Raw genomic sequence first — 14642 nt, 5'->3', positions numbered from 1 at the left:
TTTTCAGATTTTAAAAAATGAATTTAATCTCTCTCTAGAAACAGTGCACTGATTTTACAAATGTTCACATTTGGCTTTTCGTTCACCAAGATGATGTCAGTACAGCTAGTGAGATGCAGCAAACCACCCTTTGCTTCTGGAACAGAAACCAGACTGCAGAGGGCACTGGGTACAGAAGCTGATGAAACCCGGAATGACAAGACAAAAAGAGTGGAAACAGTTAGTGGGGTCCAACATTCTAACATGCCTGTGACATCAAATACGGTCATTCGAGGGTGTGGGGGGGAAGACAAACAAGGAAAATTCATTTGCGTACAATATGATGGAGTCTGCAAACCAGTACTTCACCCCCAAATGAACAGCGGCTGTAGAGAACAAAATGCTATTTTAAAACACATGGTTTGTACAGGTACATTTTCTCTTGTAGTTTTTGTAAAAAAGTATCAAAACCTTCATGTCTTTAAATATATATATACATATACAGGTGGCTTTTTTAAAATTTCTTTTTATAGCACAAAGTGTTTGCAAATGCAGAGGGTTTCTGCTGATTCTTGACTATGCACATGGTGCATAGCCTGAATGAACAGAGGTTCCTGATTTCTTATATGAACTGAAAATTTGAAGCTGTAATTCCTCCACCTCTACGTTCTCAGTATCCTGAAAATCCCCCCATACCCTTAAAAATACAGTGTGAGAAGGCTCCGATACTCTATCTTCATGCATTGATGAGAAAAGAAGTTATTTACTCTGAATGTTTCATTGCTAACTCATTTATATTCTGTGAAAGAATGAGTGTATGGCGGGGGTTGCGGAGAGGAGTGAGGCTCACATTCCTGTGCTCTCTCCCGACTCCCACCAGCGCCTAACATGACAGTGCTCGGGGTTCCCTCTGCAGACTAGCCATCTCCAAAATTTCATTTTCTCACTGTTGAGAAAATCTCAGAGGCTCTTGACAACATGGAATGCTTTCCATTACCCTTATACTCAAAAACAGTCAACCCAAACGTATGAAATGCGTCACTGTTTCCCTTTGGCCACTGGAAAGCTTGAGGATAAAAACTGTCCTGTCCACAAAGTGCTGGCGATGCGTCCTGATGAATTTTCCGTGGTGCACTTGGTGCCTCGTACACAATAAATGACTAAGAAATGCTTGCATAATTGAATCAGAAATTAAACATAAGTATTCTATAAAGTGCTTACATTGTTGAACCTGTCTTTCCATCCAGCCTCATTTCTTGCTAAGTCCCCCTTGAGCCTTTTGCTCATTACAATCAATTACATGCAGCTCCGTAAAGTCCCCATGCTGCTTTATGCCTCTGTGTCTCTTCTGCCCGGAGCAGCCTGGACACCCCTCTTTAGTTTCTAAGACTTAGCGCAGGGTCACTTCTACAATGCCCTTCTTGACCATTCCTCATCTCTTTGAGTAGAAGTGACTTCTCTCTCCTCTGTGCCTTAATAGTACTCCAGAAAGAATCTATTCTCTTTGTTCCCGCATGTCTTACTCTACTGTTACTGTGAGCTCCATAAGGACAGAAAACATTTGATTGACCTCTACATCTGCAGTGCCTGGCACTTAGTTGGTACCTAGCAAATGATTTCGGTGAATGAATATACTGCAATCACGGAGAAACTGGAAGGATCATGCTTATTGCCATAAGCTGAATTCCCATCTCATCTTGAGGTTATAGGTCACCTCAACCTATTTTATAAATGATCATGCTATCAAGAGTAAATAAATAAAACTTTAGTTTTCGGTTTCTGGAAAGCTCTTTCTGCCAGCGTCTTCGTAATTCCACTGGAAAGATAGGCCATAAGAAAGGTAGCAGGTTTGGTATAATATTCAGGCAGTTCAAAGTAGTCTCTTGGAGAAGGAAAAGGAGGAAAAAGCCTGGGACCAGTTTCATTTAAACAGAGAAGAAAATGTCTGGTAAATCTTCTACCTGCCTGGCATTATCTCCAGGCTTCCTTCCAGCTCTAAAGTCCAATGACTCTATGATCTGATGTTGGCTGTAGATAATGTGATAGCACAGAGGCAAAAGGGAACAGAAATGCAAGTACACCTCAAAATGAGGCTCAGAAGCCTCCACGACTAGAGAGGAAGGATGGACGTGACCTCCTCAGATCTCATCTTACTGACTACCGTCCGACACGTGAGAGTATTCCGGAATTTGTCTTCCACAGGTTGCTCCCATGGGCGTCTTTCAAAGTGCAGTTGTAACATATTCAGGAAACATGGATGTCTCTGAGAAAGTTGTGTTTCATCATCAGTTTGAGATCTCAGGCTGAACCATCCTGACTTTGCTCATTATTTTTTTTCTGTGAAGACCAGGATCTGACTGAAACTACGCATTAGTCACTGTTCTCATTTCCCCAGGAAATTCTATTTCTTTGGAGGCAGGTTATCAAAAAAGTTACTTGTTTTGTGTAAATCTCAACTTTTTTTGTCATTTTTATTCAGTCAAAAATAATTTTACTTTTCATTCTTGAAAGAATAGTAAATGATTAAGCTCCATAGGAGTTGGCCACCTGTTCTTAAAATCCTATTTGGTATCGGTCATTCTAGGTCAATTGCCTCTCAATGAATATCACAGGACTGTCAACACAACACGTGAGGAAATTGCTTGTTTATGGAGAGCATAGCGCCGAGGCTCCAGAACACAGTTGTTTTTGTCAGAAGTTAGGAGACCATGAGTGACGTGGAGAAAGGTCCTAGAACAGGGTTACAGAACTCCAGAGTGCCTGCCTGGAAATTTTCAGGGTACCAAGCTGATGAGACATCCAAACTTCACTGAGTTGGGGGCAGCTGGGGGCGGGTGGTGTCAGAATTTGCTTATGTGTCTTGTCCCTGGCTGTGGTGGGAGTGAAGTGGCAGAACAGCAGAGTTACGAAAAGATCAGACCCTGGAAGAGAGAGCTAGTGGGGAAAGATTCTTCTGGGACTATAGGATCATGTTTTCAATGGTAGACCCCAAAAAGAGAAAAGAGCATTTCTCCTGCCTCTCCCAAGGCCCAGGAAAAACAAAGAAAAGTGTCCATGATGAAAAAAAAAATCTATGCATATACCCAGAGTTTTTCCTTTTATTTACAAAGCAGTAAACCAAATCCCTGTTTGAACATATATATCCAGTATACTATAATGTTGTGTATGCCATTTCTCCCTCAGTAGGACTTCAAGCTGGGCCACTTTTTCTGACTTCAGCCAAAAAATGAGTTTCATTGGTATGGACACATGATTGTAGCAAACCTATGTTGTATTCCCCATCTAAAGGAAATGGTAGAGAGTGAAGGAAGGGAGAAAGAGAGATGTAACAAAACCTACTCCCCGTCCTTAATCTCCCCCCCAGCACGTCTCAGAGGCTGAGCATATCTTGGTGCCTGAGCCAGTCTCTACAGTAAGCTTGGGCTGTTCTAGAAATGTCTCCACTTAGCTCTCTACAAGTAAGAAATGGCATCCTAGAGTGCTTCAGAGGAAACATGATGAATTCAACCCAAGTATCCTGAAGGAAAATGCAGTTCTTTGAAACGCTGAGCTTTAAAACAAGGAGTAGCCGAGGTTTAGGCATGTTCTCATGTGAGCTCAAGAGACTTCTGGCTCCATGCAAAGGCTGTGCCCTGGCCTCAGCCACGGAAGAGAAAGCCCAGGTGGGAGGCAGGGCAGCCACAGGTGAACTGCGAGGCCTTTCATGACTGGGTCCTGGGAACTGCCAGAGGTGGAAAGGATCTGTCCCTCCCACCATGTGTTTGCACAAACCATGGCATCCATTTTTGGAGCCAAATTTCCAAAGGCTTCTCCGAAAACTACAGATACCCCTCTGTGGACTGTTTTACAATAGTCCTTATGTACTTGAACAGCAGCCACAGGTGCGCCTCTTCTCGACGGATTTTTCTCTCTCACACACATACACATATAAACGTAAATGCACAGAGTCTGCATGGTGGGCCAATCATACCAAAAATAAATACTCTCATGTCTCTAAATTATTTATAGAACTAATCTTATTTTTGAAATATGTTAATAAATAATCTAAATGGGGGAAGGAGTTGAAGTATTTTCTTTTTTTTTTTTTTTACTTATGTTGATGGATAGCCACAAAGCATAATCATTTTATATACCAAAAAAAAAAAAAATCAACCCCCAAACTCCAAAATCTAACCCCCCCCGCAAACCAAATAACCTCTGTAAATATAGTTTTAAAACGATGAGTAAGCTACTGGACCGTCAGCCCCATTTGGTTATGTACACCGTGTTAGTCACTCAGCAGTAGCCATTCCATGAATGCCTCATGGGTAGTGCAACCAGTTAAAAAGTGTATAAAACATTATACATATAAAAACTCTCACATCCTTTGGATGTTTGCAGTTCATCATAACTTTGTGGTTACCTTTCCGCAACATAAATTAAAAAAAAAATTACACACATACACTCACTCACACAGACCCATATACAGAAACCCCTTTCATCCAGGCATACACCATCCAGAGAGTGTAGTGCATGGGACCAAGTTCCATGAGGCACGAAGGGAGTGGTCCCATCCTCAGGGCAGTCCGTCATCTTCAAGGCTTAATGCCACTCGCTGGGGAGACAGAGCAAAGAAATCACCATTAGACCCACAGGAGCTATTTATTGAGTGCCCACAAGGCACGAGACATTCTATTACTTTATAGGCATTAGCTCACAAAATCTTCACACTAACCCAGGAAAGGGTTTGTCATATCTATTTTATAGATGAGGAAACTGAGACTCGATGAGCTTTAACAACATTTGTCCTGGATCACATAGCAAGTGGGTGAACTAAAATTTGAACCAGGATCTGTGTGAGTCCAGAGTTGTAGCTTTTGCCTCTTTGTGAAGGATCCCTGCAGTGATCTCAACTTTCTCGGTCCTTCCTTATAGGATTTTAGGTTTATTCAACTTCAGGGGCTTAGCTTTGGCAAACGTTTAATCCCAGGCCATTAGCCACTTATCTCTAGCTTGTGAGTCACAAGTAGGAAGGCAATCTGCTGCACCCTCCTAACTGATTACACAGAATCAGAATGTGATACAAATTGATTAAATTCAATCCCTCTTTCCCCCAACCTTACTTTCTAGTCATTAGGTGCCAGACTTACCCTGCCACAAATGGCTGAGTGTTACTGTGCTGTGAACCCACCAGTCCCTGAGCTGGTCTATTCCACTGCAACAGTGGACACTGGACGCAACTTCTTCCCTATACTGACATGAAATCTGTTTCTGATGTTCCCTGTTTCTCTTAGACTCAGAGCGTTCTATACAGATAACCCTTGAAATATGCAGACCGTATTTGAGTTCTCTTCCTTTCCTTCAGAGTGTTTTCTCCTCCGGGCTACACATCGAGCTTTCCCCAGCTGGGCAGGATGTAGACCTTCTTCCCACTCTTCCATTTTCCTGGATACACTCCTTTGGGCAGACCCCAGTGTTCTGAGATCTTTCTCAAAGCTAAGTGAATCTGGGCTAACCACTCCACCTCTCTGAGCCTTGGTTTTATCATCTGTCAGATGGAAATAACAGGACCTACCACACAGAGTTGTTGAGAAACCAAATGAGGTAACGTCTATAGAGTACTTAATACAGTGACACACCTGAGATCCAGAGTATTCTAGATAAACCTGGCGAGCATATTAACACAGAACCAGACTAGCGCTTCCCATCTCTAGACAGCCTACAGACAATAAAAAGTGACCCCAATGCCTTTCAGATCATCTTTGGGTTATGTGTGGTTTTGCAAGAATACCATGGCCTTGCTCGGCTAGCACTGACACTTGAGACTCTCTTCTTCCAGTCCAGTTACCCCCCACTCTCTTCACGACAGATCTCTAGGCCAAAGGTAGGTCCCAGAAGTGATGGTGGCACGAGACAGGGACGGGGGGAGAACAGGTTGTTGAGGATACCGAACAAGCTTCCAGGCTCTTTGCCCCATGATGCAAGTGGAAAGAGCACAGACTTTTGTGTCCATACAGACTGGAATTTTTATCCTGGTTCTGCTGCTTCTTAGTTGTGACCCTAGGCCAGTTATTCAAATTCTCCGAGTCTCAGTTTCCTCACCTGCAAAATGCAGCTAAGCATATCAACTTTATAAAGTTACTGTGAAGACTACACAAGGAAATGTACGTAAAACACAGAGTAGTATCTGACACGCGGAAGGTTCTCACTAACTGTTGATTTCCTCCCTCTCCTATTTCTCTGCAGCTGGCAAGAGCTTATTCCTCAGGCCCTCGATGCATCAGGAAGAGCTCCTCCAGAGTGGTTAATTTGCTCGTCAGGGCACAATGCCACTCTACACGTGTAGAGTGCTTTACAACTCGCAAAGCTCTCTCACGTGAGCTGTCTCGCCTGAACGCTATGAATTTAGGAGACAGACAGAATGGGGTTATCATTCCCATTTTACAAATAGAAGTGAGCAGAGAGAAGTGACTGAGACCACAGGGCTACAGAGCAGTGACACGGGGAGCCATCACCTCAGGCTAAGCTCAACGCTTCACCCACTGTGTCCCCACCCCCGCCCGCCTTTAAAACTTGGCCAAACACCTGTTTGGGTGATTGGCTGAAGTGAAGGCTCAAGGCCATGCTGACCCTCCTCACTTGCTCAGCTTCATGTCCCATGTCTCCCTTCCCATGTACACTCCCATGAATAGTGGACAATGCACGCTGCCCTGCCCCATAATCGATGACTTCTTCCACACACCCTTTCCTTGGTCAGCAACGAACTCATCTTTCCTCTTTGCCCCGATACCCAGCTTACATTTTGCAGCCCTCCAGGACCAGAAAGCCGCCTGGGATTGGCTGCGCCTGCCTAGCCTCACGCCCTCACTCACCAGCCCCTCAGACTCAAAGTGGCACTGCCCTACCTTGCACTTGACGGCAGGCAGCTCGGAAAGAGGGTTCTTCGGGAGTTGGTGCAGCTGTGACCTTGGTTCCCCCGGCAAGACAAAAAGCTCCTTGAGGGCAGGGGCTGGGTCTTCCAGTTCTCTGGTCTCCCCAAGACAGGGCTCTGCCCACAGTGGGTGATCAAAGCTGCTGATCGCCTGACAGGGGGATGGACTGGATGACCTATGAGGTCACACTCAGCCCCCTGACTCTGCTATACAACCATGACATCTGCTCCAGACACTCTGCAGTCCTTGCTCCCCCAACAAGCCGCGCCCTATTGTACCCTGCAGCCTTTGCACAGGCTTCTTTCTGGAATGCCATTTTCCTCCTCCTCTCTCTGGAAAATTGGCTCTTAACCTTTCAAGGACACAGTTCATCTGTCACGGCCTCTGTGTGGCATTCCCTGCCTGATCTCCCAAACTGAATTAACAGTTCCCCTGTTGGTGTTTCCATGGCATTTGTTCTGCAAACATGTACTTGGGAGCCACCTAATGCTGTGCTAGGTCCTAGGGAAACAGACTAATCAGACAATCTGCCCTCAAGGAGTTCACGGTCCAGTGGGGAGACCAATGAGCAAAAAGACAAGTTGACTACAGCGTGACAGGTGCTGTGATGGACAGAGGCTGTGGGAGAACAAAGAAACGAGGGAAAGCTTCCTGGAAGAGACACTCCTGAGCTCCACCACGGCACGACACACACACAGCTGTACAATAGTAAGTGACTCTCTCTCACCCCCCACCAGCTCCTTGGAAGCGGTATATTCCTCTCTTGTGAACAGTCACATCCAGTGTGGTGTTTGGCTCAGGGCCAGCATACAGTGTTTGTTGAAATGAATATATTTGAATTGCATGGCCACAGTTACCCTTCCAGACCAAAGGTTCTGAAAACTTACTCAGCAGAAAGAAGACATTTGGCTTCTTTACCCTAAGGAAGAGCCTCTAGCTACAACGTGTTCCTTATACTTCTACCCCAACCACCTGCCCCAGCATCTCTGTGTCCCCAGGGCCTAAAATAGTGCCTGGCACATGGTAGGTTCTTGATATAGTTGGAAGGAAGGAAGGAAGGAAGGAAGGAAGGAAGGAAGGAAGGAAAAGGAAAGGAAGTAAAGGAAGGAAGGAAGGGAGGAAAGAAGGAAGGAAGGAAAAGGAAAGGAAGAAAGGAAGAAAGGCAGGGAGGGAGGGTGAGAAAGGGAGGAAGGGAGGAAGGAAGAAAGAAGGGAGGGAGGGAGGGAGAGCGGGAAGGACGTGAGGAAGGAAAGGATTCTCCGGCAGCGGATACTCACTGCAGGATAGACGTGGCCGATCTGAGCAGTCCTCCCTATGTGAAGCTCATCTTCATCTTCTTCTTCTGTTGTTTTCCTGTACACCGGGTTGTCAAAATTCATGCTTTTGGTGTTCTTCCGCTTCCAGTTTCTCCAGATCAGGTAGCCGCTCATGCACAGCAGGGCTATTACCGCTGGAGGAAGGGACACATTGCACTGAACTTGCCGCAGGCTCTAGCCCACCGCTCAGACGCCAGTGCGCTTCTCACCACCTCTCTAACTCTCCTGCCCCTTGCTCCTCAGGCCGTTGTGCTGTGTTCTTTTTCTCCTGCTTGGAAGCCCTTCTCCTCTCTCTTCCTTTATTAACTACTTATCCCTCAAGATCCAACTCAAATGAAGTCTTCTCAACTTCTCAAGGAAGAGTTGGTTGCTCCCTCATGTGTGTTCCTAGCCCACAGTACTGTACTTCATATATGTGTACCCCAACTAGACAGAGCTCTTTGTGGGCGGGGACTGTGTCTTCTTTATCTCTCTACTGCCGGTGCCTTGCTCAGTAACATGTACTGAGTGGATGAGTGAATTTCTCCACCACATCTCTATCCTAATGCTGCTACTTCCTTGGATTTCTCTGAGAAAAGCATTCTCTCCTCCAGTGGAGGGTGGATGGTGGGGTGGGGTGTTTCTTTCCAAAGCTGGGGTTCTGCAAGAAGAGAAGCACCTCTAGAAAGGGACACAGCAGGGAAACAGGCTCTGAGTTGGAATAGATGAATATATTCATGAGTAAAGGAGAAAGTTCTCAGACAGAGCTGGGCAAAACTGGGGTAAGCAGCTTCATAAGGTAGTGGGCGATCGCTGCAAGCATTCAAGTGGAGGCTGGTGACAGCTTTCCTGGACTCTAGAGAGGGGGTTTTCCTTTGGTCAGACCGTAGTAATCAAGACCCATCACAGACAGGGACAAGGCAAGGCTGCCCGTTACTGTTGCTACTATTTATTGTTCCAGATACCTAGCTATGCAGTAAGAACAGATAAAGAATTGAAGGGCACACGTGGGGAAGAGGGGAATACCTAACTGTGTTTATTATCAGTTTTGTATGTTTAGAAAATCTTAAAAGCAGATGAAAAAGTATTAGAACTAATTTTAGTTCATCAAGAATTCAGAGAAAGGGTGCTGGGGCGGCTCAGTCAGTTAAGTGTCCAGCTCTTGGTTTTGGCTCATGGGATCAAACCCTGTGCTTGGGATTCATTCTCTCTCTCTCTCTCTCTCTCTCTCTCTCTCTCTCTCTCCATCTCCCTCACTCATGCTCTCCCTCTCTCAAAATGAATACACACTTTTTAAAAAAATTAACAAAAAGTCAACAGCTTTCTTATTAATTAGCAATCACCAATTAGCAAATGGAGTGGAATAAGAACAGAAGACATTCATCATAGCCCAACAAAAACTATAAAATACCTTGAATAACCTAATAAGAAATGTGCAACTCCTATATGATCCATAAAATTTTATAGAAGGACATGAAAGACTCAAATAAATAGGGAGATGTGTTATGTTCCTGGATGGGAAGCTTCAATATTGTAAAAACATGAATTCTTCCCATATCAACTTATATATCCAAAGCATAAGATTCCATAATAATTTTTATAAAGATGATTCTAAAGTTTATTCTAGAAGAGAAGTTGGAAAAAACAGCTAAGAAAATATTGCAAGAATAATAATGCCCTATTAGATATTAATGCCTAGTACAAAATTGTTCTTCTCGTTTGTAGGAACAACAGATTATTGGTGAAAGAGAATAAACAGGCTAGCAGCAGATCAAAGTCTGGAGAGCCATGTCGTTTACTATAAAGATGACAATTCAAGTCAGAAGGATGAATTATTCAGTAATGGTCTTGGGAAAACTAAACAGGCCTGTAGAAAAAATAATAGTTCAGTCCCTACCTCATACTCTATATAATAAATTCAAAATAGATTCCTATTTAAATATAAAACAATATTTAGTAGAAGAATATATGGGGAGATATTTTAATAATTTATAGTGAGGTAGGCTTTCCTGTGTAAAACACAAAACTTAGAAGTCATAACACAAAAGGTGAATAGATCTGATACTTTAAAATTTTGAATATATGCATGGCAAAAGATACCATAAACACATTTACAAATCAAGAGACTGTATGGGAGAAAATATTTGTTATGTATGTTACAAAGATTTAATATTCATTATGTATAAGTATTTCTACAAGTAAGTAAGAATAAGATCAAGAACCAATAGAAAAACAAGATTGTTAATAAGCAGTTCATTAAGGATGAAACACAGGGGCGCCTGGGTGGCTCAGTCGGTTAAGTATCTGACTTTGGCTCAGGTCATGAGCTCATAGTCCGTGGGTTCCAGCCCTGTGTCGGGCTCTGTGCTGACAGCTCAGAGACTGGAGCCTGTCTTTGGATTCTGTGTCTCCCTCTCTCTCTGACCCTCCCCTGCTCACGCTGTCTTTCTCTCTCTCTCTCTCAAAAATAAATAAAACATTAAAAAAATTTTTTTAAAGGACTGAAAGCTCTTCAAGTCTTTTATCTTTTTCTTGCCTGGTTCCTTGGCACTTGGTGCAGTCCCTTGCATGGGGTAGAAGTTTGCAAAACATTCACTCACTAGCTCACCATCATGCTTGGGACTCCTGGGATAAATGGGTAAAGTCCCTGTCGTTGAGGGCCTCATGGGCAAGCCAGGGAGATCAACTGATAGATTGGGCAGCTGCAAATCAAAGATCCCTCCAAGAGACGAGACTGGTATAAGACACGGGATATTCAGGATATTATGTGAACAATGGGATGGGAGAGAATAAATGGTTCTCTGTGAGGTTTCACCAGATGTTACAGTTTGGCCATATTGAACTTCTAGTTCCACCCACTTTCTCCCCTCTCGCCATGCTATTTCCCATTGCTGGCTTTAGTTCATGCTGTTTTCACTGCCTGGGTTGCTCTGGATTCTTCTTCATTTGGCTGACTCAGCTCACATTATTGTTTCCACTAGGAAACCTTCCCTATCCTCTTCCCTTCTCTCCCAATTCCAAGTTAAGTACTTCTTCAGCACGTCCTCTAGATCACATATGGCTTCATTTTAGGACTTCCCCTCTCATAATCAAATTGTCTGTTATCTGGCTCTCTGACAAGACTAAGCCATCGGAGGACAGGAACCATGTCCTAGTCATTTTTAATCACCTTCCCTCCTCTTAACACAGAGTCTGGTATATTGCAGCTGCTTGATAAATGTTCATTGAAAACCAAACAGAAAGAAAGCAAAAGCATGATCTACTCAAGGAATGGCAGCAGCTCTCCTCATTAATTCCACAAATGTTTTATTTCCTACCATGTGCCAGCCACTGCTAGGAGCTGGGGAGAGTGGCCAGCGAGCACTGTCCCCAGGGAGCCTACAGTGTGCCTTCACATGGCTGGCACGCAGAGTGTGAGTGGTGGGGAGCAGGGATGCGCTGGGACGGGCCGCCTGGGGCCAGGTCCCGAAGGACTGGAGTGTGGGTGGGGAGGTTGCCGGGTCAGAAAAAGTGAATGGGACAGGTCCGTGTGCCAAGTGCTCTGCCTTTCTAGTGCTTTTCCCCAGACCCCGAGCACCAGTTCTCTCTTCTCCACAGTGACTCGGGGCCACACTCACCCATGGGCACGATGATCCCAATGATGGCAGCAGTGACTGTGGAGCCCATCTTGCCACCTTCATTCCCATCTGCAAAACACAGATGTGCAGAACGATGCTTCGTCACCATGAGCCCAGGTCCTTGCTCGCCTCAAGCCATAAGAACTACTCAACTGCTTCCTGCCCTCTTTCCAAAATGATGACCCTGGCTAAGCCTAACAACGCAGTCTTTCCAGATCCTATCAACCCTCCCTTGAGGGGAGCAGGGCAGGGGTTATCTCCCTTTCACACAGGGGGACACCTGGTCTTACTGGGGTTCTGGGGACTCTCAGAGAAGCTGCCCAAACCTAGGACTTGTGCCCCAAGTCCCTTACCCTTCCCACAGTGTCACAGTGGTAGGAAGTGGGGGGCGGTGCTTGGCGGAGTGAGCACTTAGGTCTCATGTTGCTGATGGGCGGGGGCCACTGCCCTTGCCAGCCAGTATCTATTACTTGGTCTCTGTTGTTTCGGTGGTCTGTCTGTCCATCTGCATCACCAGCTTATTTTCAATTAGTAATTAAAATGAGATGCAACAGAACATAGTGGGATCAACAGCACAGGCTCCTGGGTTTGGGCGGGGTACCTACTTATTCGGGCAAGTTTCCCACCTCCTAGGGACACTGCGACGGTCAAGGGAGAGGATTCCTTACTTAGTACAGTGCCTGGCACAGCCTTGCCTGGTTCAAGGAGGGTGGGGGGCAGCGTGGGGGGTGTTTTGAGGCCTAAATAAAGTATATAAAAGCACTTTCTAAACTGAAAAGGGCTCGGAAGGTGTACTGTGTTTTTAAAGTATGCTGTGCCATCTTTTCCACTCTTCAAACTGTCTTTGTGGGAACATCTCTATAGCACTCTTTAGTTTATGAAGCAATTTTTTTGGATCCACTCTGAAGTGTGAAGAGGGGCTTCACCAGCTACATTTGCTCCAAGAGGGCAGACGATTGCCCTGGCCATGGCCCGGATGCCACCCTTGCAGTATGCCTGCTCCTCCAAGTTACTCTAAGGGAGCCTAAGTATTATGAGGAGAAGAAAGGGGGGTAGCACCGCTCGGAAATGCTGCCACTCCCAACCCCACCCCCGGTGCGCACGAGGAAGCGCTGGACCGCCACAGCCAAGCCCAGAGCGGCAGGGAGCCAGTGGGGAGGCTGCCTGCTCCGTGGCTGTGCCCCGGGTGACAGGAACTGGGATTCATACGGGTGCCACCTGCCGCTCAAGGTGAGAGTGCTCTGCTCTGGAAACCCAGCTTCTGTCAGCAAGCTGGATCTGATGAGAAAGGTGCCACCGAGCTGCCTGGCATCCGGGCCATGTACGGGATAAAAATGTAAAAGATGGTTTATCTTCTCAAATGAACTCCCCCTGGCAGGTGACTCAATTAAAAAGGTATTTGGGGGCTAATGAGACAGACATTTCTAGCAGTGACACTTACTGCTCCCAATGATTTTGTAAGTGCTGAGTTTAATTATTTTCATGCCAGGGTTTGGAAAAAGGTGCAAGCAGACCATAATTATGGATACTACTATCTGGGGAACCTGCCATGGGAGCTAAGTACCGGGACCAGAGCTTCTCAGGTTTCCAAATCTAGGGACACTCCCTCATACACATCAGTAATGCATGAAACACACACCCAGGGACAGAGTATTTTTGTTTATACCAACTGCCTCCTTTGTCTGTCCTGGTGATCTTGCGAAGCATGTAGGGGAAGGGTAATTATTATTCCCACTCTGTAGGTGAGGAAACTGAGGCTCAGAGGTAGGTCCTGCAAGACCCTCTACAAGGTTAGTGGCAGCTAAGACTTTTAAGTGTAGGTGGGCACCTCCACCTGTTTCCTCAGCAAGGTCCAATACTCTGAAATGATCTCTTCTTCCCTCGTATCCCCCCATGTCATGAAAGAACACAGAACATCTTTACTTACAGTGCTGGGAGTGGTTGCTGGTCGCAGGGCTTGGAGTAGATGGGCCGATGCTGGGAGCCCTGGGGACACTAACTGAGCTGGGGACCACAGCTGCCAGGCTTGGTGTCTCTGTGCTGTGGTTCTGGTAGGTGAGGCTGTGGACGCTGGTCCCAGAGGCTCTTGCGGGGTCAGCTAGTGTCCTCGTTGTGGTAGGAGCTAACGTCGTAGTTGAGGTAGATTGAGGGGCTGGGGGTGGGGGAGGAATTTCATGGAGGTCACTTGGACAGAGAGTTTCATTGCTTTATGCTTAACTTTTTGCCTCTATGAATTATGCTTAGGAACTCATCCTCATGACTCAGCTCAAATGCCACTTCTGGGAAGGCTTCCCTAAACCTGAATGGGCTATGACCTTTGTAGCTGAACCCCAAGATCTTTGTGTTTATACTGCACACTGATTTAATTAAGGCAAGTCATTAAAACAAGACTATAGAATTAGGTGTGGGCATGACCACTTTAAAGACTGGGAGTAGGGGAAATCATACAAATCTAGAAGGATTTTACATGCATATTATTACACTGCCAGGTTCAAATTCTCACTCCCCTTAAACAACTGAACATGGAATCCCAAATGATGCAGCAGATTTATGTTCAAACAAAAGGCCTTGGCTCTATATCAAGACTGGACGATGAATATAAACTCGTGTGGTCGAAGTATTGACTATTAGTCCCAATCATAACACAAAAGGGCTTCTTTTTGTGTTAAGTTCTAGGTGAGGAAGAGGCAAGCTCATAGTCACCTGCATATAAACAGTAACTGAAGCCACAGGGATCAAGGGTTCCTAATTTCAGGTCTTCAAGGGGTTCCAGAAACCCCCTGCAACTGAGTTTAAAATGTTGTATGGATACATGCATTTTTCTTGGAAGTAAGAGGAGA

The 14642-nt window shown here is 45.4% G+C and overlaps 1 protein-coding gene across 1 annotated transcript in view; it reads right to left on the bottom strand.

Moving 5' to 3' along the window:
• Positions 1 to 14642, bottom strand: part of LRP8 (LDL receptor related protein 8) — an 89448-nt gene continuing 74806 nt past the window's right edge. Inside the window, exons 17-21 of the mRNA XM_029945827.1 lie at positions 13730 to 13954; positions 11803 to 11871; positions 8168 to 8340; positions 6864 to 7040; positions 1 to 4573 (exon numbers count right to left, since the gene is read on the bottom strand). Coding sequence (XP_029801687.1) covers positions 4535 to 4573; positions 6864 to 7040; positions 8168 to 8340; positions 11803 to 11871; positions 13730 to 13954 — 683 coding nt within the window. The 3' untranslated portion in view covers positions 1 to 4534. The remainder of the gene's footprint in view (positions 4574 to 6863; positions 7041 to 8167; positions 8341 to 11802; positions 11872 to 13729; positions 13955 to 14642) is intronic.

Source organism: Suricata suricatta, chromosome 8 (genome assembly GCF_006229205.1).
Source record: "Suricata suricatta isolate VVHF042 chromosome 8, meerkat_22Aug2017_6uvM2_HiC, whole genome shotgun sequence".
NCBI classification, from domain to species: domain Eukaryota; kingdom Metazoa; phylum Chordata; class Mammalia; order Carnivora; family Herpestidae; genus Suricata; species Suricata suricatta.
Note: the sequence above shows the minus strand (reverse complement) of the source record. Positions and strands in the feature narration are given on the sequence as shown.